This window comes from Rhinopithecus bieti, unplaced genomic scaffold, assembly GCF_001698545.2.
Source record: "Rhinopithecus bieti isolate Rb0 unplaced genomic scaffold, ASM169854v2 scaffold_68671, whole genome shotgun sequence".
NCBI classification, from domain to species: domain Eukaryota; kingdom Metazoa; phylum Chordata; class Mammalia; order Primates; family Cercopithecidae; genus Rhinopithecus; species Rhinopithecus bieti.
The window spans coordinates 1,032,891-1,057,180 of record NW_016827678.1 but is presented as its reverse complement, the minus strand read 5'-3'; the positions used below and the strand labels follow the sequence as shown (position 1 = coordinate 1,057,180).

The 24,290-nt window shown below is 37.8% G+C and overlaps 1 protein-coding gene across 1 annotated transcript in view; it reads left to right on the top strand.

The window, feature by feature from the left end:
• The first annotated feature begins 27 nt into the window (after positions 1-27).
• ANKRD17 (ankyrin repeat domain 17) overlaps positions 28-24,290 on the top strand; it is a 190,917-nt gene continuing 166,654 nt past the window's right edge. The window contains 1 exon segment of the mRNA XM_017864066.1: positions 28-877. Within this exon segment, the coding sequence (XP_017719555.1) occupies positions 485-877 (393 nt within the window). The 5' untranslated portion in view covers positions 28-484.

Genomic DNA, 24,290 nt, shown 5'->3' with positions numbered 1-24,290 from the left:
CTTCCGCCTGCGGCTGCGTTCTAATCACAAGCCAGGAAGGAAGAAGGGAGGGCTGCAGGGCTGTGTGTGCGGGAAATAGAGAGGAAAGAGAAGAAATCCGGGAGCTCGCGGGCGCTCCGGCTGCAATCGCGCCCCCCTTATCTGTCCCCGCCGTTCCCCTTCGGAACGTGCCCCAGGCACACTTCCCCGTCTTTCTAGTCTCCTCTGGTTCTCCCGACACCCGGTCTCCCTCTTAAACGCCTCATCCCCCTTCCCTTGCTCCCTCCCTCTCCCTCCCTCCCATCGTCAGGCTCCCCGCCCTTAGTATCGCGAGACGAGGTGAGAGCTGGCGGAACGGCGGCGGCGGCGGCGGCAGTAGAGGTGACCGAGGCGGTGGCGGCGGAGGCGGCACCGATTGCTGTGTCGGCCCCAGTGCGGCCGAAGTCGCGGTAGAGCGTAGCCCCCACGCCCCTCCCCCGTCCGCGCCCTCCCTCTTTCCCTGGGGATGGAGAAGGCGACGGTTCCGGTGGCGGCGGCGACGGCTGCAGAAGGAGAAGGGAGCCCCCCGGCGGTGGCGGCTGTGGCGGGCCCCCCCGCGGCGGCGGAGGTCGGCGGCGGCGTTGGCGGCAGCAGCGGAGCTCGCTCGGCCTCGTCTCCTCGTGGGATGGTGCGAGTCTGCGACCTGCTCCTGAAGAAGAAGCCGCCGCAGCAGCAGCACCACAAGGCCAAGCGTAACCGGACTTGCCGACCCCCTAGCAGCAGCGAAAGCAGCAGCGACAGCGACAACAGCGGCGGCGGTGGAGGCGGCGGTGGAGGCGGAGGTGGCGGCGGCGGCACCAGCAGTAACAACAGCGAGGAAGAAGAGGACGACGACGACGAGGAAGAGGAGGTTTCTGAGGCAAGGGCCTGGTTTCAAAGGAAGGAGGGAGGAAGGGACTGTAAGGGATAGGGGCCGAAGGTGGGAGGGGACTTTCAGTGGGACAGATTCCAGTGGGTTGATCTCTTAGGGGCCAGGCTTTCGACTGCCCCCTTTCTTCCCTCGGCCTAAATCGTGAGGTGTGGGAATGTGGGGGAGGGTAGCTGACACGTGGGGGTGGGAGGACTAGGGAGTTCACAGAGTTGGTGAACAGCCTGTTATCATGGCATGGCTCACATGGTTAAGGATGGAGAGAATTGGTTAGATTCCCTGTTTGCACGCCGGGGTGGGGGGTGGGGGGTGATCTGCCTGGGGCCAGTAGGGCCACCTTAGTCTGGGACGGGATCGGGATCAAAGCGGGAGGAGTAAAATAATAGGTAGATGAGTCTCTTGGGGACCAACTAGGAGGTTGATCAACTTCTCCCAGTTGTGAGGTGGAGGGGAGCAGTTTGAGGGGGACGTAAGGTTGTAATGGACTCAGAGCTAAGTGTTTGTGTATGTGAGGGACACGTGAGAAGCTGTACTTTTCCATACTGTTCTGCAGGGTTTTTCGTAACTATCCTGGCTGCTGAAGTAACTTCACTTCCTCGATCTCCCAAGGATTTTTGATGAGCTGATGCTGTATTTGTATACATTTGTCAGTAACTTTAAATAATTATAAATGACCATATACATTTGTAAGTGGATGAAAAATATATTTGATCCTTACACGTACATACATACCTGTCTTCAGATGTCTCCTTAGTGAATTAGAATTAAGCTAGGACCTGTTGTCCCATAATATGGGACAGCCAAAGAGTCGGCTTTGGAGCCAGGCCTGGTTGTGGTGAGTTGGAATAGGAAGGCCTCTCGGTTTGTCCTAGTGATCTGGTTTCATAATAACTTTGTAATTTTTCTTGGGTCCACAGACAGGCGGCGTTGCAGGACCTTATTCCTCACAGAAGCCCTTACAACCCAAAGGCTCAGTAAAACATACCATACTGACAACCAACTGAGAGTTAGCTTTACTAGTTATTAGCTCTTTTATCACTCTCTTGTCTCCTTCCTGAAGTAGAATCTAGAAAAGTCTTTATCTGGAGAGGGAAATCTTTATGAGCAGAGGAAAAACAGCTTTGAAGACTGATTTTAAACTTAGTTCTAAGAGGAGACCAACTGATTCATCTAGAACTACCACTTACTATTTATTCTCTTCCACAAACATGGAACTTATTTTGATGCAAGTCTGGTTTTCTGAAAATTGGGTTTATTGAATCCTGGTCTCTGTTGAAACAGAGAAGTACCTTTTAAAGGATTTGACACATGTCTATTTGTAGAAGACCAGACTCTCTTTTATCTCAGACTGGATGAAGTTACGTAGGTAGAGATATTAAGTGTTCAAGTATGTATGACAAAAATATGCCCCTCCTTGTTTCTATTCCCTTTTAGCCTGTTGGATTCTGAGAATAGGTTTGTATTGATAGACTTATATTGGCCTACTTGGATGTTTAGGATAGTGTGTTGCTCTGGCTGCATGTGAAACAAGGAAGAGAAAGATGTGATGGGATCTTTATCCCTAATAAAATTTGTTATGGTACTTAGAATCATTCAATTGTATGATTCTTCTCAAAGGTGAGAAACATTTTACAGATAAGTCAACTCTTTATTTTAAAAAGGAGGAAAACAAGGTTTAGAGGAAGGTGATTGTGGTGGGTAGTAGCAAAAGTAGAAATCAAAGTTTTCTAATGGCTCAGACCTGTACACTTTTTAATGATAATTTATTTCCTCTTATCACCCTTCTGACATCATTCAGAAAAAATAGTTACTGAATGGCAAGGTAACACAATCATGCAGCTATAGGCAGAATACCATTACTTAAAATTTTAAATTCTCCTGAAAATATTAAGCTCTAGTTTAGACCCAGGTTATGATAGTTGAATTCACTACTCACTGGGATATTCTGCTGCAGACTTCACATACCTAGGTAGTTTTGTCCATTGGAATACAGCCTAATAAGCAGAACTTTTAGTAATTCCTTAAATCATGAAGAATGGCTGTAAGTTTGTAGGTATGTTTATTTTGTGGGTCAGGTTTGTTTTCCTTTTATAATATAGGAATGATTATGTTGACTTTGACCAACTATGGTAGTATTTCTATGTTTTTAACATACCTTATCCTATCTTACATGGTATTAAACAATGGGTTTGTCATTTGTTATGAAGATGAGTCAGGAGAAATATGTGTAAGAAAGTGTACCCATTGGACGGGCGCGGTAGCTCACGCCTGTAATCCCAGCACTTTGGGAGACCGAGGCGGGTGGATCACCTGAGGTGAGGAGTTCGAGACCAGCCTAGCCAACATGATGAAACCCCCATCTCTACTAAAAATACAAAAAAATTAACCAGGCTTAGTGGCAGGTGCCTGTAATCTCAGCTACTTGGGAGGCTGAGGTAGAAGAATTGCTTGNTGGGAAGAGAAGTAGAGTAGTCTTGACCAGGTTTTCTGATACCCAAGTGTGCCTAATAATCACCTGGAGACCTTGAGGAAATGCGAATTCTCATTCAGAAGGCTAGGATGAGGGCCTGAATTTCTGCTTCCCTCACAAGCTCCCAAGTGATACCATGTTTCCAATCCAAGGACTACACTTTGAGTAGCACATGTCAAGAGTAGTGTTTCAGCTGGGCGTGGTGGCTCACGCCTGTAATCCCAGCACTTTGGGAGACCGAGCGGGTGGATCACCTGAGGTGAGGAGTTCGAGACCAGCCTAGCCAACATGATGAAACCCCATCTCTACTAAAAATACAAAAAAATTAACCAGGCTTAGTGGCAGGTGCCTGTAATCTCAGCTACTTGGGAGGCTGAGGTAGAAGAATTGCTTGAACCCGGGAGGTGGAGGTTGCAGTGAGCCGAGATTGCACCATTGCACTCCAGCCTGGGCAACAAGAGCGAGACTCTGTCTCAAAAAAAAAAAAAAAGTGTACCCATTAAAAAAATTTATGCAGATGAGGGATGAGCAGACAAAAAGGTGTACAGGTTGTCTCTGCCCCATTTTCATCTTTTGACCAAAGTAAAGACAAATAAAACTGTAAGCTAAATGGAGTGAGTTGTGTAATGTTTTTCTTTTAATTACCATTTTACTGACATGTCAGCAGAAGCCTAACTTTCTGGAGCTAGGAAGTCTTGTGGCTAAAATCACAATGTTATCTTTTCTCTAATTCATTCTGTTATAGGCTACACAATAAAAAAAAAAGTAGATAAAATGATCTTTAAAATTATCCTTCCAGTGAAAATCATCAAAAGATTGAGAAGGAATATGAAAGGTTATGGTTTTGTGGTATTTAACCTGAAAGGATAACTTTAATTTAACAAAAATATATAGCTTTGCTATAAAGAAATGCTATCTGAATAATCTCTGTATCTGCACAAAGGGGAAAAATGGAAGGAAATGAGAATCAATTTAAATAAGAGCTTCATCTAAGTGTTGAACACTAAGAATATAATTCCTAGACATTGGAGTAGGTTATTGAGAATAGGATTTTACTTAAAAGTATTTCAGAATAGGTTAATCATGTCTTAGATAATTCGCATAACTTTGGGTATACCTGGAAACAAATAAGACCAAGAGCTTCCTGCCTCCCTCTCCCCCTCTATTTGACACAAAATCTTAGATGTAAAATTGAAAATGCATAATTTTCTTGGTTTTCAGTGAGTGACTGACCAATATGGAAAGTAAAAATGTATTTTCTAACATAAAAGCCATGATGCTCTTTCAAATTAGTGGACAAAATTAATTAAATTGCTTTTGACTATTACAAGAAAAAAATCTTATAATTTCAAGAGTTGATATTTTATTTCAGAAATAACATTGCATTCTGTTAAATGCATTTTTGAATATGACTGAATGATCTTAGTATTTTTTTTTTGGAGACGGAGTTTTGCTCTTGTTGCCCAGACTGGAGTGCAACGGTCTCTTCTCGGCTCACTGCAACTTCCACCTCCCAGGTTCAAGCAATTCTGCCTCAGCTTCTCGAGTAGCTGGAATTACAGGCATCTGCCACCATGCCTGGCTAATTTTTGTCTTTTTAGTAGAGACAGGGTTTTACCATGTTGGCCGGGTTAGTCTTGAACTCCTGACCTCAGGTGATCCACTGGCCTCAGCCTCCCAGAGTGCTGAGATTACAGGCGTGAGCCACTGCGCACTGGGATCTTAGTATTTATTTTCTAAAGCAGAATTCAAAGGGGGAAAACATTTTTGTTGAAGATGCTTAAAGTATAAATACAGTAGGAGTTGATCAGAATTTCATCTATTTTTGTAAGTAACCTGTGACTAAATCAAGAAATAAACCTAGTGAAGAAATTTTAGACAAAAGGAGCCAATAAATGAATTAGTACTGACTTAGTATTGAAACGATTTGCAAGGCCAGGGAGGATCTGTTTACAGACAGAAAATGAGAGTTGAAAATGAGGGAAAGAGAAAAAATATTTCAGAATTAGGCTGTGTTCAGCTGCATTTGGAAACTTTTTTTTTTTTTATTGGAAAAGTGCTATCTAAATTCCTCTTTTGTGATGCTTAGAATCCTAGATTAGCCCAGAGAAGCTTGCTTGTTTCATCTCTTAATTGATGTAGCAGTATTTGTAAACTAGATGTTAAGATCTTTGAAGCAGTAGTCTGTCTTAATTATAATTTATCTTGTCTTCTCTCCTGCTTAAGCACAGTACTAGAAAAAAACAAAACATTTTTAGTGAATAACTAGTACTTAGGGAGGATTCAGCATTCATTTAGGAAAAGAAGAGAAGGAATAGAAATTCTTCCCTTGGATCCTTCCCAGGGCTTCTGAATAGCTGAAGTTTAGATTTCAACATTTTCTAATTTCTTAATTCCTTTTCTTAGCGATGATGATCTTCTGTAAGTATTAAGGGGAAAGCCAGTTAAACTAATACGAATTGATTGTTGAATGCCTGGTAAGTACCTTAAGCCTCCTAACATTTTTAATGAGTAAATAAAAATGAATACTTATTCAGTACCTACTGTTTGTGAAGGCTAGGTAAAGGTTAAAGGTATGGGTTCTGGAGCTTGGATTTAAATCCTTGATCCACTATTTACTAGCTTTGTGACCTTGGTCAAGTTTTTAAATCTCTACTGCAATTTCCTCATTTAAATGGTATAAATGGTAATGATAGTAGATTCTACTTTATAACATTGTTATGAGAGTTAAATGAGTTAATACAGTTTTCACGTATTCTCATTTTATTCTCGCCGTAACCCTATGAAGTAGGTGCTGCTATATTTCTTTCATTATTCAATAAATGTTTGGAGTTCCTACTATGTGCTAGGTATTGTGCTATACTGGGTGAGCAATGGTGAACAAAACTGTTGTAAGACACCTCGATTTAAAAATGCACCAATGAATAAATATTATAAGTTTGGGGAGGTATGAGAGTGAGCTTAAGTGGTTAAATGTACATCTTGAGTAACGTGTGAGTTTCAGAAGTATTCAAGTGTTGGCAGGGAACATTCATTTTACAGGTAAACATACTGGCATAGAAGGATTTTAGGCAACCTCATCAGGGTCACATAGCTAATAAATGTCAGAATGGGATTGAACCTGGGACTGTTAGATTCTAAGCCTTCTCATTCATTCATTTATTCTCTCATTCATACACTCTGTCATGCTGTATAGTGTTGAGTACCATATTTCAGATATTGGCAAATTCAGCTTGTATAAGGGAAGATGCTTTTCGGCAGTTGGACAGCCATTGAAGACAAGTTGGTCACCCCAAGTTTTCTTTCCATTTCTTCTGAAAAATTCACTAAAAAAGAAAACAAAAAATACAGAAAAGTATAGAAAAATAATCCATATTCCCACCACCTAGAATTAAGTTGTTAACAAGATGAAAACTTCATACTGGAAAACCACCCTTTCTAGAGGCAATTTACCGCTTTTTCCTTGCCTTTCAAAATATTTAGTTTTCAAGGTAATCGTTCCTTATTAATTTGAAAAAAAAATGTTTCTTTTAAATAGAGATTGTTAACTTGGGGTCTGGATAAGCTGTGAATCCTCTGATATTAAACAAAATATTTTGTTGAAGGTGCTTATAAGGCTTTATTTTTCTTCCTTTCTGCCCTAGCCCCATAGTATATGTGCAGAATTTTCATTAGATCCTCAAAGAGGTCTGGTACCCCCCTCCTCTCCCTTCTACCTTGTTACTTTAAAACATTCTAACTACAGATTTAGTGGGGAATTTGGTCATTTATTTGGATTAGTAAGAGTTTGGAAACTGCTTCTAACTAAGCAGATAATGTGATAACAAAGAAGGCCTATTTGTGAAGCAATGGGTCCAAGATTGATCTCATCTTTCTGGTAAACCAGCCTATGCCTACTCTCTTTTCTCTTATATCTTCATGTTTTGCCCTTTAATTAATGAAGCAGTTTACACTGTGTGCTGTGGACTGTCATACCTGAAAGCAAAAGCCTTGTCTTACTCATCTTTATATCTCCTACTACATAGTACCATGTGTCTTATGTAAGTCTTTGCATCTCTGCTAGGTTCTCATGAAGTCTCATCTCTGTAGTAAGAATAACTCATAAACATTTCTTATTAGCCACTTAGTGTGGGAAATCTTTGGGACTTCAAGTCTTGAGGTAACAGAACTTGGTTGCAGCTATTATTTACAGTAGACCTCTGTGGGATGTTTTAAGTGAACCCTTATTTTTAGTTTAGTCATTTTTAACCTCACCAACTTAACTGGAATTAGTATTGTGAAAGTTTTCAGTGTTTAATAATCATCAAAGTAGCATATTTTGACTCCCAGAAATTCGCTAGACTATAGCCTGCTTCTGCTGTTACCTGATTATGCCATCCAGTTGATTAGGAAAACAATTTTTAGGTCCTTGAGGCAGTGCAGTTGCGTTTATGACAGTTTATCTGAATTTTTATAAGGATAATTTAGTGGGTTAAAAAATGTGGATTTAATGAGGACCTTCATAATTTTCCATACTTGACCACCGATGAAAAGGAATTTTTACTTCACATTGGTATGTGAAGTAGTGCCTGCTGGTACCACTTATATTTTTGTTAGGACCAGTAGGAGGCACCAACATCTATGGTGTAACCTACACCAAAACTAACTTTTTTCAGCTTTCATCTTTTCAAAAAAAAAAGTAAGTCATTAGGGAATTGAAGGTGGTGGGTAAATGTGAATACCCTTCTAGTCCGTTGAACCTTACCTATCTGGTAGAGTTATGCCCATCTACTTCTTACCCAGAAGCAAAATACTCTTTCTGACTTAACAGTGCTTCACTTCTTAACATTTTTTTTTGTCTTTAGAAATTATTATTATTCATTCATGACGGGATGTAGAGTTGTGGGACCATATAGGTATTATTTTTATAATGATTTATAATTTGGGGTTTCAGTTATTGAAAAGGGAAATATTAACTGTGATTTTCCCCAAGCATGCTGTGATACTTCAATTAATATAGCTCTGATTATCGAAAGCATAACTTAGAGTGCCTTCTGTCCTATGAAACTCATAAACATTACATGATGTTTTAAAGGGGTCAACTTTTTGTGTGTGTGTAGAGATGGCATCTCACTTTGTTGCCCAGGCTGATCTTGAACTCCTGGCTTCAAGTGATCCTCCTGCCACAGGCTCCCAAAATGCTGTGGGATTATAGGCGTGAGCTACTACATCCAGCATGGAGTTAATTTTTAAGTTGACTTCTGAGTGAGACTAGAGATAAAAGAGTGGGGAGAAGAAAATGTAAAGATTTTACATTTGAAACATCAGAGTGCTAAAAATACAAAAATTAGTGGGGCATAGTGGCTCCCACCAGTAAGTCTCAGCTGCTTGGGAGGCTGAGGCAGGAGAATTGCTTTAACTCCGGAGGCAGAGGTTGCAGTGAGCAGAGATCGCGCCACTGCACTCTAGTCTGGGCAACAGAGTGAGACTGTCTCTAACAACAACAACAACAACAACAACAGCAAGCATTAGAGTACTTGAGGAACTCCTATTGGAGCCATTTCTAGTGTCTTTATAAACAACTCTTTTTTCTTTTTTTTGAGACAAGGTCGTCCACGCTCCAGTGCAGTGGCGTGACCTCGAGTCACTGCAACCTCCGCCTCTGGGAGTCAAGCAATTCCCACCTCAGCTTGCCGAGTATCTGGAGTTGCAGCGTGAGCCACTGCGCCTGGCTCATTGTTTTGTATTTTTATTAAAGTCAGGGTTTCACCATATTTGCTGGGCTGGTCTCAAACTCCCAGCTCCAAGTGATCCACGCACCTTGGCCCCCAAAGTGCTGGAATTAGCAGGTGTGAGCTACTGTACGCAGCCTTTATAAACAATTTTGATATATGGTGAAATCTCTCAAAACTTGGGATTCAGAGTGAATTATGCCGATAAGAATGGGCAGCAAGATTGTTGAGAATAAATTGAAAAATATTAAATACGTTTTTGTGAGTCAAGGGAAAAAATGTGTTTTGAGTAAATGATCTGAAATACAGCATGCTTTTTTCGTAAAAGCTTAGTATAATGTAGGGTGAATTTAAGGCATTGGCGATAACCGGAATCATAATTCTCATTTTAAATAATGCTATGCTACATCTGCACAAAATAGATTATGTATATTTTTGGCTGCTGTACCATGAAAATGATGACTAAAACGAGAAGGTCTAGAGAGGGATAGGTTAAAAATGATGGTAGGGCTGGAGATGGAATCCATGATTGAGGAGGACTGTAGATTTTACTTAAATATATTTTATTTTTTATTTATGTTATATTATGTTATGTTATGTTATTTTTTTTTTTTTTTTTGAGACAAAGTCTCCCTCTGTCTCCCAGGCTGGAGTGCCGTGGTGCAATCTCGGCGCACTGCAACCTCCGCGTTCCAGATTCAGGTGATTCTTCTGCCTCAGCCTCCCGAGTAGCTGAGGCTACAGGCGCGGGTGCCACCACGCCCGGCTAATTTTTGTATTTTTAGTAGAGACGAAATTTCCCCATGTTAGTCAGGCTGGTCTCCAACTCCTGACTTGGTGATCCGCCCGCCTCGGCCTCCCAGAGTGCTGGGATTACAGGCGTGAGCCACAGCGCCTGGCCGATTTTATTTAAGTATATTCTTATTGCTTATTACTTCATACTCAAACTCCTTATATCGTAGAGAATATCATACTGTGTACCAGATAGTGCTATTTCAGTTTAGAAAATAAATTCATTTTTTGTTTCTTGTGATCATTTGATAGTACATTCTAGAAATGGCACACTTACGGAACTACTTTATGGCTGTGCATCTCTTGCAGGGAATTTTGCCTCCCCCTTTCCTCTTCCCAAAAATACTATTAGCTTGCCTAATTTAACCTTTCACTTTTTTTATCCCCATCTTCCCCACGAAAGAAAGGAATAGAAAGAAAAACACGAAAGTGAAGAAATAAGAACCTGTTCTAAAGTTATTTCTTGGTCTGGTTTCTTTATGGATCATCTCTTAATTAGCTTAAAAACATTTGATTGAAACCTATTTTGGAAGTGGAAAGGTTAGTTCCATTGGTTTTGAATTTGGAATAAATATATGTTACCATAGAGATCTATTTTCCTTTCCCTCTTTCCTGTCAACCTAAATTTGAAGATTGGCAAGAAAAGGAAGCCCACCTGTTTGTGTTACAGCTGGTGTTACAAATGCCTTTGACCCCATTGTTGTCTCTTTCTTTCTCTATGCCATGTTTATCTTTGTATGGCATTAATAATGAAAATAGTCTTGTGGCAAAGCCTCTAGTATAGCACATACTATACATTTATTGAGTATCTCCTGACAAACATTTATTGAGTATCTCCTATGTGTGGCTGTTTTCATTGTCTAATCTCAACTATTTCCTTCCCAATGAATGTGAAAAAAATTATATTTAAAATTATAGCTGTATATGTTAAACATGAATAAGTTAAATTACTTTGTACCTATTGTAGTTAGTAAAACTTACATACATGGAAACTTAGCACAATGTTAGAATTCAGTTTTCCATATGATTATTAGCTATTATCTCATCTTATTAGCTATGATTATTAGATAATAGTGATAATTATCACTACTAGTATACTCTTTGAACTAAATTTATTTAAGAAGCTTTATTAACACCTAGCAAAATTACCTAGGGATTATAAGGGGTTTGACGAAATTTCTAGATTCATAAAATTTAAATTTTGTTGAGATAAAACTAGTTATAATTTAAAACTGAAGATGATTTTAGCCCTGTATAAGTCCTGTACTTTTTTTGCGCATCTATGTTCATTTTTGGTGTAACTGTGTGCCTTTTGATCATAGGGATCATTTTGTTTTGGTTTTTGAATACTAATAGGGTAAAGTTTATATCTTTTATGAGTGTCTCCTAGGATACTCAGTGATTTTGATATTTTGTTTGTTTTAAGATGAGGTCTGTATGTATGATTTTTCTAGAGTGTCCTTGACAACTAGGTTATACTAAAGAGTCATCCATTCTAAGTTTACCTTGAAGGTTTTATAGTAAGAAAGGAGAGTATATTAATATACTTGTGATTGATGCAGGTGGAGATAGGTTAAGATATGAGAGATTGAATTACAAGACAGTGTAGGATGAAAATTCTTAAGATTTTAAATATAGCATTACATGTAATTAAATGTAATTCATTAATTTATACCTATTTGTAGAAACACATATTTGCAGAAAACTTGACAAACTCAAAAGATTTAAAGAATAGAAAATCACCTATTATTCTCTCTTTAGAATTAATCATTACCTGAAATATGTGTTTTCATTCTTTTCCTTGGTAGGTAGTAATCAAATTATCACAAGAGCAGAGGTACCACTTAGAAATTTTGCTTGCTGAAATTTTTATTGATGAGCTTTCTTCAAATATATCAGTTGAAGAGATGAGTCTTCAGATTATGATTTTATATATTTAAAATATAAACTAATGAGGGAATTTATACTTACAAAATGTCTTCTAATACATAGGGCTTTTTATTCCATTCTTAGAGTAAATGCTGCTAACTAACAGTTGGTGTATATCAAATTTTTGTTTCTTGATGAGACTGAGTGCGTGTGTGTGTGTGACAGTACGTTAATATTTGTCACATTATTATTTACTTATGAATGTTCCATAATACATATGTTCATAATTTGATCTTTTATTTTGGTAGACATTTAGATTGTTTTCACTACATTGCTATTAGTGAAGTGAACATCCTTGTACAGTTATTTTTGAGTATTAAACTATTTCTTTGGGATGGATTCCTGGAAATGGAATTGTTGGGCTAGAGTATGCGCATGTTAAATTTGATAAATACTCTCAAGTTTTACTTACATCAGCAGTGTATGAGAATGTTCCTAAATGTGGTTAATTTACTTAGTTTTAAAAATCTGTTAAACAAAAAATGGTGTTTTGTTTTCATTTTTCTGATTACTGTCAACATCGAGTATAAGTTTTTTAATCTTTGTTCTTCATTTGGATGTCTTTTCAAAAAATTTCCTGGTTTGTCCCTTACCTGTTTTCTGTTAGGATTGTCTTATCTTTTCTTAGTGATTTGTTGGTGGTATTTATAAGTATTAATTTTTCATAGTGTTATGTGTTACAGTATTCTCCCTTGACATTGTTTTCACAACATAGAAAAATTTATTGTTTAGTAAAATGTATTATTCTTTTATGACTTCTGGAGAACGTCCTCACTCCGGTATTTTAAAACTCTTAGAAATTCTTTTTTGTACTTTGTTTTTCAAAGATACATGGATCTCTTTTTGGATATAGTATTTAATTCTTGTGTCTGTTTCTTATTTACTCCTTTCTATAGCAGTTGACTGACTCTTGCTTCTTAAAATGTAGTCCTCTCTTTGCTCATGTAAAACGACCTTCTCCTTTTTCTACCTCACTGTTTTTTGTTGGTCATCTTGCTTCCTTCTACCCCGCACAGCAAACATACTTTATTTACTTCATTGGACCCTTTTCTGTTTTGTATCTGGTCTCATTTAGATGATTTTAACTATTGTGTCATTATATATCTATATACCAGTGACTCTCAAGTTTACAGCTGCAACCTAAACCTTTGTTTTTTGAGTACTGGGCTCACCCTTCTGGCCATCTACCATTTGTGCAAACCTTTCTTCCAACACCTAATCGTTTCTTTCCTCAAGAGAGTCAATTCAAAGTCCCATCCAGTTACTACATATAGCTCTAAGTGAAAGAAATCTACAAAATGCTTTTCCTCTTAATTCAGATAATTCTAGTGATCTATAAAACAATAAACAACTATCTCTTCCTCTTTTCACCCAAACCGTTGTGTAGTAGTGAGTAGGAATGGGATAATCATAATGAAAACTCTTCTAGAGAAGGGAAGAATAGGAAGTACACAGCAGTCATTGGTATATATTAATAATGAAATCCTTCTGGGGAGGAGTTGTGACAAGTTTGCCTTGGCTACTGAGTAACTTTCTTGGTTGTACTGATTTTCTTCTATGAGAGGAATGCTCTTTTCACTGTCTGTTTCCTTTGCTTAGTTCTTTAGATGATTCTTTCTTGTTATCTTCCTTAGCCACATTTGAAGTAGTAGGCATTGGAGGGTGTGACATCCCTAGGAAGTGCACAACTTTTGTAGCCCCCTACCCATTGGTGTAGATGCAGGGCCTGTAGGGTTACTTAAAGTTCAAGTGTAAGATTTTTAGGCCAGTAATGTAGTTTGTTGGTAAAACTCTTTCAAAACATAATAGATTTCTGTTTTGTTTTCTTAGATTGGGACCATGTAACATTAACTATAGAAAAATATCTCTTAGTCATAAGTTTTGGAAACCTGCTGATTCTCTTATTTACTGGTCTCTGTGCTAGGCTAGCTCCTCTCTCCCTTAGGTTTCCTGGCTACCTCTAGAGGATCTGAAATAAGAGTCTTCGATGATGTATCAGTTAAACTCTGGTAAGAGTTTAACCAGAGAAGCAGAGCAAGTAGATTTATGTATGATTGTTATGTATTAAGAGATTTATTACAAGGAATTGGCTTACATGATTGTGAGGGCTGGCTAAGCAAGTCTGAAGTCTGTACAGCAGGCAGTTAGTGGGAGAAGATTGTGGGCAAGGTGGAATCCATGGGCTTAGGCTGAAGCTGTTCTCCATAGGCAGTCAGGAAGGGAAGATACAGCGAAGAGAGAACAATTGTAGATTCAGCTGCTGTTTGGAGTCTCATATGCTTGGAAGAACCTGATCTCTTTTAAGAGCTCACCTGACTAGGTCAGACTCACTGAGGATGATCACCCTAGCTTAAAGTCAGTTGATTAGGAACTTCAATTACATCTGCAAAATCCCCTCACAGCAGTACCTAGATTAGCATTTGACTGACTCATTGAGAGAAGGTATTTGTGCTACAAAATGTCTGCTGTCCTCTCTTCTTGCTAAGAAACCATCACAGGTGGAAAAGCAACACTCTCAACTTGATCTTTGCTACTACCTGACTGAGAACCCTTGAACTCACAAAGTTATTTCCTGGTATTTAGAGGATAGAAGCAGCTGCCTTTTCCACCCTGAGAGGCCCCAAATTACTGGACTCTTGTAGGTCGGAGTTTGCCACTGAGAAAGCTTCTTTTTAGTAGCACTGTTTTCGTGTCTGTCTCTGCTTGCAAACTGCTTTATAGGTGAATTGATCTTTCTCGTTGATCTTTAAATAGCCAACACACACCATATTTCGAGTTTTTCTAACTGCTTTTCTTAGAACTACAGGCTTAGTAGGCATATGATGTGCTCTTCCAATTATTGCAGGCAAGTTTTACTAAACGTTCTGCAGCTGTAGAGCACAGGTCATTAGATCTCCAGCCTGAGATGTTTCCTTGCTACCTGTTCTCTAAGTCTTTCCAGAGATTTTAGGAGTTTGTTAGAGCAGCATATCACTTCCAATTAACTGTATTCGTTAAGGTATAGGATGGATCATTTGAACAAAGAGATTCCAAGACATGTCAAGCAAGATAGAAATTTGTTATTCTTTTATGTGCTACTCCAGAGGTAGACCTTCAGGTTATTCACACATCTAAGTACCTACTGTCTTGCACTTGATACACCATCCCTTAATCAGTGCTGTCCAATACTGTAGCCACTAGCCACAGGTTGCCGCTGAGCTCTTGAAATGTGACTAGTGCATCTAAGGATTTGAGTTGAATTTTTTTTTATTTTTAATTTAAATATTACGTGTAGCTAGTGGCTACCATATTGGAGAGTGCATATGTATAATATTTCCATCATCACAGAAAGTTTTATTGGATAGCTCTGATTTGGAGTGTTCATCTACAAGATCTACTGTGGCTCACTAGCATCATTTCCATGTTTCAGCCTGTTGTGGGCTGAATTGTGTGTCCCCAACATTAGTATTAATATTTTGAAGCCCTTAACCACAAGTACCTCAGAATGTGATTATATTTGGAGACAAGTCCTTTAAAAATGTACTTAAGGTTAAATCAGGTCGTATGAGTGGGCCTTAATCCATCTGACTAATGTCCTTTTAAAAAGAGGAAATTTGAACACAGGACACCGGAGGTACATGCCCACAGAGAAAAGGCCATGTGAGGATACAGCAAGAAGGTGGTCATCTGCAAGCCAAGGAGAGAGGCCTCAGGAGAAACAAATCTGCAGACACCCAGATCTTGGACTTACTGTCTCCAGAACTGTGAGAAAATAAATGTCTGTTGTTTAAACTACCCAGTCTATGGTATTTTGTTATGGTAGCCCTAGTAAACTAATACTAGAGAAATAAGAAACAGAAAGGTCAACATAGGTAACTTCCTTTTGAGGAATTGACCAACGGGTTGCCAACATCGTTTTCCATTATATCCCATTGACCAGAAATTTCTTACGCAGCCATATCTAAGGCTTAGCTCTTGCTGAGTGGCCATATACCCAAGTAAACCTTGTGGAGAAGTAGTCTTTTGCTAAAAGAAGGGGACTGTGGATATTGGGGGATAATTAATGTTTTATACTGATACAATTCTACGATTATATTGTCCTTATGACTACCAAAACAAGAATGAAAGTCATTCCTGGTTCCTGAAATAATCTTGTGGGCCAAGCTTGGGTCATGTGTCTATTCTTGAACGAGCCACTATCACTAAGGAAAAAGATGCTTTGTTTAGGACTAGGTCATGTTTCTCTACCCTGTGTAGGAGGTAGACTAGGAGAGGTCCATTCTACTTCCAAAATATGTCTTGAGTTTTTCTCCTTCTCTCCTTCTCCACTACCATCGCCTTAACCCTGGCTGTTTTCTTACTTGAACTTCATAGTAGACTTCTAATTTGATCTCCTAGCTTTTTCTCTTGAATCCCCATACTTCATTCATTTTTCATGTAGCATTAGGCTAATCTTTCTGAAATATCATTTGTTATTTGACTTCTCATTGCTTTTAGAATAAAATCCAAACTCCTAACTTGACCTGCAGAACTTTGTATGGCTGCTCCTTGTTCCAGCCCTTCCAGTTCCTTGACTGTCATCTATTCACACTGACCCTCCTGGTTTTGGAACATGCAGACTTTCTAGCTAGGGTCTTTTTACTTTCTTCCTAGTGTCTTGTTCCCCTGGTTCTTTGTTTTTTCTCATCCTTTAGTTTTCAGCTTAGATATCCTTCTTTGTCCGGTATTGTTGGAGGGAACTTTCTCCCCTTACACCACTTCTTTTACCTTTCTTTTAGTTTTTTGCCTTAATTAAGTTGCACTGTAATGAAACATAGGAAAGAGCCCTGTTGGTTTTTCACCAAGTTTTATTAGTATTAAATATTTAGTAAACTCTTACATCTGTTTCTTACTACTTGGAAAGAAGTTTGTGGGTGGAAGTGAGGTGGGAGAATTTGAGTGAATTTCACAGTTGAACCTTGCGCAATTGTTGTTTTTATAAGCCAAAAGTCATTGAATATCTGGTTTCATATGATTCAGCCTAGTATGTTAGCATGGTTTGGTATCTTAGAAGGCAGTTCTCACTCATTGAGCTTCTTTCTTAAGAGTTTTGGATATTGTTCATTTAACATGTCAGACATGCTTTAGAATCCTCTTTTATACATGACCATAAAATATCAGATTATACATTGAAATTTATGTTAATTTGGGAGAGAAATACATGTATAATACTGAATATTTCTATTTGTAAACGTGGCATACTTGTGTATTTTCAGGCCCTTCATCTGTCTTTAATAAAATTTTAGTTTTTGTATAGATTTTACACACTTCTTGTGGAATTTATTTCAGATTATTTTATAGTTCTTACTGCTATCATGAATGGTATATTTTATTCCATTATACTTTCTTAATTAGTTATTGTTGGAGTATAGGAAGCTATTGATTGGCATATTTTAATCTTGTGTATGGCCACTAAGCTGAATTCTTGTATTCAGTGTATTCTGTTGAAGTTTCTGACTCAAATGTCCTATTGATTCCAGTAAATTATTTTTTCTCTCATTTCCAATATTTGTCCCTTGTGTTTGTTTTTGTTCTCTTACTGCGTGAGTATTGAACCACCCCCAAAACGTTGAATGTCAGTGGTAATAGAGGTTATACTTGTCTTTCTCTTATTTTAATGGAAGTGCTGTTGTTTTACTAGTAAATACAATGCAGATATCTTTTTTCAGTTTAGGGTACATCTCTTTTTCTTAAGTTACTTAAGTTTTATTAGAAATAATGTACTACATTTTATCAAATGCATTTTTGGTATCTTTTGAAATGGTCGGTTCTTTCTCTGCCCCTTCAATATGTCCATATAGTGAACTGTAATAAAGGATTTCCTAATTTTAATTGTGTTTTGAATACTTGGTATGATGAATTATTTTAATGCACTGTTGGATTTAGTGTCATTAATATTTTAATTTATATTTTCTATGAAGATTATTCATGTTAGTTTTCAAATTTATTTGAAGAAACTGTAAATATTTTTTCCTTACATCAATTTTGTAAAGATACACATTTTACAGATTCAGTTTATCTGAGTCCTTTTTCCTTTTAGTCTTATGTGTTGTGTTTCTAACCATATTTGCCACTGAACTGTTAGAAAGGAGTTAGAGTAAGTGGTTTATTTGATCTTTTATAGTTTAGTAATTTTTTAAAAGTGGCTTAAGTAATTTAATACATATCTCTTTTAAAATAATAACTTAAAACATTTAAATTGTGGTAAACAACAGAACATAAAATTTACCGTCTTAATTGTTTTCCAAGTGTATAGGTCATTAGTGTTAAATATATTCACATTATTGTGGAACAGATTTCCACAACTTTTTCATCTTGCAGAACTGAAACTCTATACCCATTGAACAATTCCACATTTTTGTCTCCTCTTCAGCCCCTGGCAGCTACCATTCTATTTTCTGTTTCTATGAATTTGTCTATCTCATGTAAGTGGAATCATAGTATTTGTCTTTTTGTGGCTGTCTTATGTTAGTTAATATACTATTCTCAAGGTTCATTTATGTTGTAGCATATGACTGGATTTCCTTTTAAGTATTCCATTGTGTATATATATCACATTTTATTTACCCATTCATTAGTTAATGGACTGTTTGGGTTGCTTCCATCTGTTGGCTAGTGGGCCTCTTAACTTTTACATTTTATTCATTTATTTGAAATTTATATGGGTTCATTGAGGGGAATAGGAACTTAATCTTGTATTTCCAAATAGTTAATCAGTTGACTTACCTGTTTCATAGTCTCTCCTCATTATTTGAATAATGCCTTGATTTTATGTATTTCCACAATAAAACAGTAAATCAAATATCTGCTCAGTATATACATCTTTATAAGTACTGAATTTGGGCCAGGCATGGTGGCTTACGTCTGTAATCCTAGCACTTTGGGAGGCTGAGGTGGGCGGGTTGCCTGAACTCATGAGTTCAAGACCAGCCTAGGGAACATGGAGAAACCCCATCTCTACTAAAATACAAAAAAATTAGCTGGGTGTGGTGGCATGCGCCTGTAGTCTCAGCTACTTGGGAGGCTGAGGCAGGAGAATTGCTTGAACCCGGGAAACTGAGGTTGCAGTGAGCCGAGATTGAGCCACTTCACGCCAGCCTGGGTGGCACATAAGACTCCATCTCCAAAAATAAAAATAAAAAGAGAATAAGTATTGAATTTATATAAGCTGAAGGCCTGAATAGTAAAATTTGTTGCTTGTACTAAGCAGTTTCCTGTGTTTGTTAAGTAGCTCACATCTATGTGGGGTTTTATGGTTAAAGGAATTTTAGATGTTTTCCACTTAATCAAGTCAGTTATGTGTTTTTTTAAATTCTAATTTTTTTAGGCACAGGGTCTCACTGTGTTGCCTAGACTGGAGGTGAATGGCGTGATCATAGCTCACTGCAACCTCAAAATCCTGGGCTCAAGGGTTCCACCCAACTCAACCTCACAGGTGTCTGGGACTACAGGTGCATGCCACCATGCCTAGCTAAATTTTTTTTTTTTTGGTAGAGACAGTCTTGATATGTTGCCCAAGTTATTCTAGAACTCCTGGGCTCAAGTGATCCTTCTGCCTTGGCCTCTCAAAGTGCTAGCATTCCAGGTATGAGCCCATGTTCCCAGCCAAGTCAGTGATCTTTTTCTTTTTTTTTTTTTGAGACGGAGTCTCGCTCTGTCACCCAGGCTGGAGTACAGTGGCCGGATCTCAGCTCACTGCAAGTTCTGCCTCCCGGGTTTACACCGGGTTTCTCCTGCCTCAGCCTCCCGAGTAGCTGGGACTACTGACGCCCGCCACCTCGCCCGGCTAGTTTTTTGTATTTTTTAGTAGAGACAGGGTTTCACCGTGTTAGCCGGGATGGTCTCGATCTCCTGACCTTGTGATCCGCCCGTCTCAGCCTCCCAAAGTGCTGGGATTACAAGCTTGAGCCACCGCACCTGGCCGTCAGTGATCTTTTGAAGCAGTTTTTCTTCTTTTATTGCTTAAACCTCTAAACAGGCTTGACATTTTTTTTTTTTTCTTTCCTCCTTCCCTCCCTTACAGATTCTAGTAAAGAAGTACTTTTATGAAGAAGATGTAAGCAATGCCAGCATCTATATAGTGTTCTTACTGATTTGACGATGTCCTTAGGTTGTCTTTGAACTTGAAGATCTCTATACATTATTATTGCAGGACCTATAAACTATGATTGTTTTGTAGTTCTCTGCACTATCTTTCCAATGTTCTTTAAAGAACAAAGTTTCACTGGTTACTTTATATATTTCAAATGAACTAGGAGTGATTTAAAACTTACATAGTTGCTGTTCAGAAAATGTCAAAAAAGAAGAGCTTGTATAAGTTACAATGTAGATAAATTTAATTCTATTGAGGGGATAATATCCTTTTAAGATACAATGTAGATAAATTTAATTCTATTGAGGGGGTGATATCCTTTAAACCAAACTTGTCTAAAGTTTTCACCAAATGTTAAACTGTGAGTAATGTTTCGTTTTTATCCATTTAATTTTTTTATATTGGAGGAATCTTAAAGGAAAATTGCATTATCTTTTTCCAGTTTTATTAAATCATATAGTAAATGTGAACTGATAATTTAAACAGTAGAGGAAGATACAGAATAAGAGATGAAGATTTTTTATATCCCTAGGTATAAATTTTAAGTGTATGTAATCCTATGCCTTTTTCTGTGCATTTTCACACATATACAGATGTATCTATGTAATTTTGTTTTGCATAAATGAGATCATTATAAAATATTGTTTGAAACTTTCTTTTAAATTAATACTCCATCATAGATTCTTTTCATGTTAATACACATAAGTTATCTTACTCCTTTAAATGGCTGTGAGTATTCCCTTGTCAGGTATCAGGACTTAATTGCTTTCCCGTTTATGGAAATTTTGGTTGTGTCCAAAGTTCTGCTGTTAGAAACAATACTGAAGTGGACTCTTTTATATTGTTTCTGTATTGTGGTAAGATGTATTCCAGAGGTAAAACTGCTAGACCAAAGGTATGGGAATTTGTTTCTGTAACTGACATTTTATTGTGTGTGTCAGCACCATATTTAAAAACTAGTGATTTTGTAGTGGTATAGGATCTGCTAGGTCAAACATCAACTTTTAAGCCATGTTCGTATCTGCTCTTTTTGGATATCCCTCTCTGTTGACTACTTTATCCATAAAAGGGCCAGATCATATATCACCTCTTTCCTGAAGGTGTTTGCCACACTTAGCACACTGAATAATTTTAACCCCAATAATAGTTTAGTGAGTGCTTACTATGTGCCGGCCACAATTCTAATTGGTTTATGTGTATTACACTGCTGCATATCATTTAATCTTCCCAATTCTAAGAGGTACATAGTATCTACATTTTATAGTTGAAAAAATCAAGGCAAAGAATAAGTAACTTGTTCAAGGTCACAGTAAATGATGGAAATGGAATATCAGCATGAGTAGTCTCATATGAAAGTCTGCTTTCTTAACTCATACTGTACTACCTCCTTACTATCCTTTTATGGCCTCCCTATGCTCAAGAAATATGTTTTGTATGCATTGTAGAGTTCACTAGCCATTTCATCTTGCCTCTAGGTCCTCTTTACAGATCTACATGAATACCATCTTACTCAAATTTGTGTATGGTGACCTATCCCCAAGTAGAATAACCAGAGAGAAATGATGGAGTAAGGAGGGTTGTGGAAGACCTCCTTACTCCAAAACACTTTACCTGAATGTAGCTAGTTATTACTGCTCTGTTTTATTTCATCTTGTTTCCCTAAACCCTGTCTTGGGGAAATTCATGGATTGATCTTGGGATGGATTTCATAGGTGGAATAAACGGGTATGTTACTCTTCACTATTTTTGAAACATCAAATCAAAATACATACCTTGTAGATGACCTCTTACAGTAACTGCTCAAAATGTGAAGTGGGAAGAATGCTGTTTTAGACCCTCCTACACCTCTTAATTCATGCTGTTAAGTAAGTGTGACATGTAAAAACTAAATATCTCAGTCTCCCATAAAAGGGGCCTGGTAATACTTTCTTTTGAGGGAGGTTAGGTGACCTAATGCTTGTGAAAATGTTTGTGAACTATAAGGATTTTCATAAATTGTTAAAACTGAAGTATGAATAAAAATAGCCTTATGAAAATTCTGACTACTTAGGTGGTTGGCTATTTGTTTTTTATTTAGGAAAATCCCTTATTTTAAATTTCTAATTCTATTAAATTTAGTTATCTTATTGAATTTATAGATTGCTAGTAAATATTTTCAGTTCCAATTGTGCATTTTGGTTAATTGTTTTAGGTGGAGCTGATAGTAGATAAGGGGTTGGGATTCTGTAATAAAGAGTTCACATAATAGTTGTTTGGATTAGAGGCCATTTTCAGATTATATTCTGAATTTATTAGGTTTTAGAATTTATATAGAATATGTTCTTAAATTCCTTGAGAACTTAAAAACTTGTAGTACTTTATCATACTGTTAATAAAGAGGGAGAGATAAGGGTTATGGGAAATGCACATCCTTTTCTGACTCTTAGGTCCTTTTCTGGGAATGTGAAAGCAAACCATATGCCTATGATGTCTCTGCTGTAGGTTTAGCAGATAATACTAGGGTTCTAGATAAAATGAAAAGTATGAAGGCAAAGATTTGATCATGCTGTTTTCTAAATCTCAGGACTTTAGAATGTATCTCTTAACTCACTTTGTGGACGCCTTTCACTTGTACCTTTTCTTCCTTTTCTTACTCTGCATCCAGATTCCCACCTCACAGTCCAAGATCCTCTCTACCACTCAGTCCAGCTTTCTTGCTGCAACCCAAACTTCAGTACCTGGCTTCTCTTGGCCAGATCGAAGTACTATAATATGATTTAAGTTGTGAATGTGCCTTAGTATGTGAGATGTCTTTTCATATGAGGAGGTTCTTAATCTACTTTAGCTTAATCACCAGATCCTTTTGTCTTTTATGCTAACACATAAAAAACACAGGCTTGGTATTGCAGCTTTTTGTCTTCTCTGCATGAGCAGTTTTGTTTTGTATCCTAGGGATCCCAGAAGAACAGCTTTACTTGGCCAGGGTACCCATTCATTGGCTTAGGCAACCTAGAATGTTAAGATTCATATATCTTAATTAAATACTAAGGTCTTCCTGACCTCACTACCATAAGGAGAAGTTTTTCTGAAAACCTTGATCAGAGAGCAAGTAGGAAGAAGGGCCAGATTCCAATTTCATTAAACCACAGGCATATGAATACTTCACAATTTCTGTGCTTCAAAAAAGTTACATTTAATTCTGAAATAACCCAATGCCTTTGTATTTCTTTTCTTATACTATTTCTCCTGGAAAAAGCATGGTATGGAAAGAGTTTGAAATCAAGTTGGGCAAGCTGCTTTTGAATCCTGCTTTAATACTGTGTGATTTGGGGACAGTTACTGCTTAACCTTATTGTCTTCATCTACCTTAGAGATAATGATTTATTTTAACAGAGTTTTCTAAAGAATGGAGGTAATCTACATTATTTAGCACACTATACTACCTTCTGTGTTGGAGGTAATTTATTACTTATTTTGACATTTTACTGGATTCTGGATTTAGTTCTTATGTAATATTTTGGAATGAAGTTGTCATTTTTTTTTTTTTTTTTTTTCTCAGTCAGGATCAATTTTCTTTACTTTTTTAGATCATGGACTTTAGTTAGATTGTAATGAAAAATGTAGATCTATTCTTCTCCAACGTTTACTTAAATACATCGTACAACATTTTGCCAATTGAGGGGTATAGAGTTTTTGAGGCGTAGGTATGTGAGGTGTGAACCATGCAATATGAACCTTAGCTCAAGAGTACTGGATTTCAGGCTAGGTGCAGTGACTCACACCTGTAATGACAGCCCTTTGGGAGGCCACGACAGAAGGATTGCTTGAGGCTGGGAGTTTGAGACTAGCCTGGTCAACATAGCAATAACCCATCTCTACAAACATTTAAAAATTCGGTGGGTGTGGTGGCATGTACTAGTAGTCCTAGCTACTTGGGAGGCTGAGGCAAGAGGATTGCTTAAGCCCAGGAATTTAAGGTTACAGTGGCAAGGATGGAACCACTGCACTCCAGTCTAGGTGACAGAGTGAAACTCTGTCTGAAAAAGGAGTACTGGATTTTGTTTTTTATCCATTGAGGAGTTGTTGACTAGCCTTTTCCCCTACTCTTTCCCCAGTAATTGCAACAGTAACTACAGAATTTTTCTTTGAGAGGTTTCTGTCATATATAAGAGAGTTTTAAAAAATAATAATTTGCTAGAAAATTTTAAATTGTAGTTGGGTGTAGTGGCTCACGCCTGTAATCCCAATACTTTGGGAGGCTGAGGCAAGAGGATTGCTTGAGCTCAGGAGTTTGAAACCAGCCTGGGGAACATAGTGAGACCCTGTGTCTATTAAAACAGAAAAAAGAAAATAAAAAATTTTAAATCATTACCAACCTTCCCCTCTTCCTTTTTTTTCTTTCTGAAACTTTTG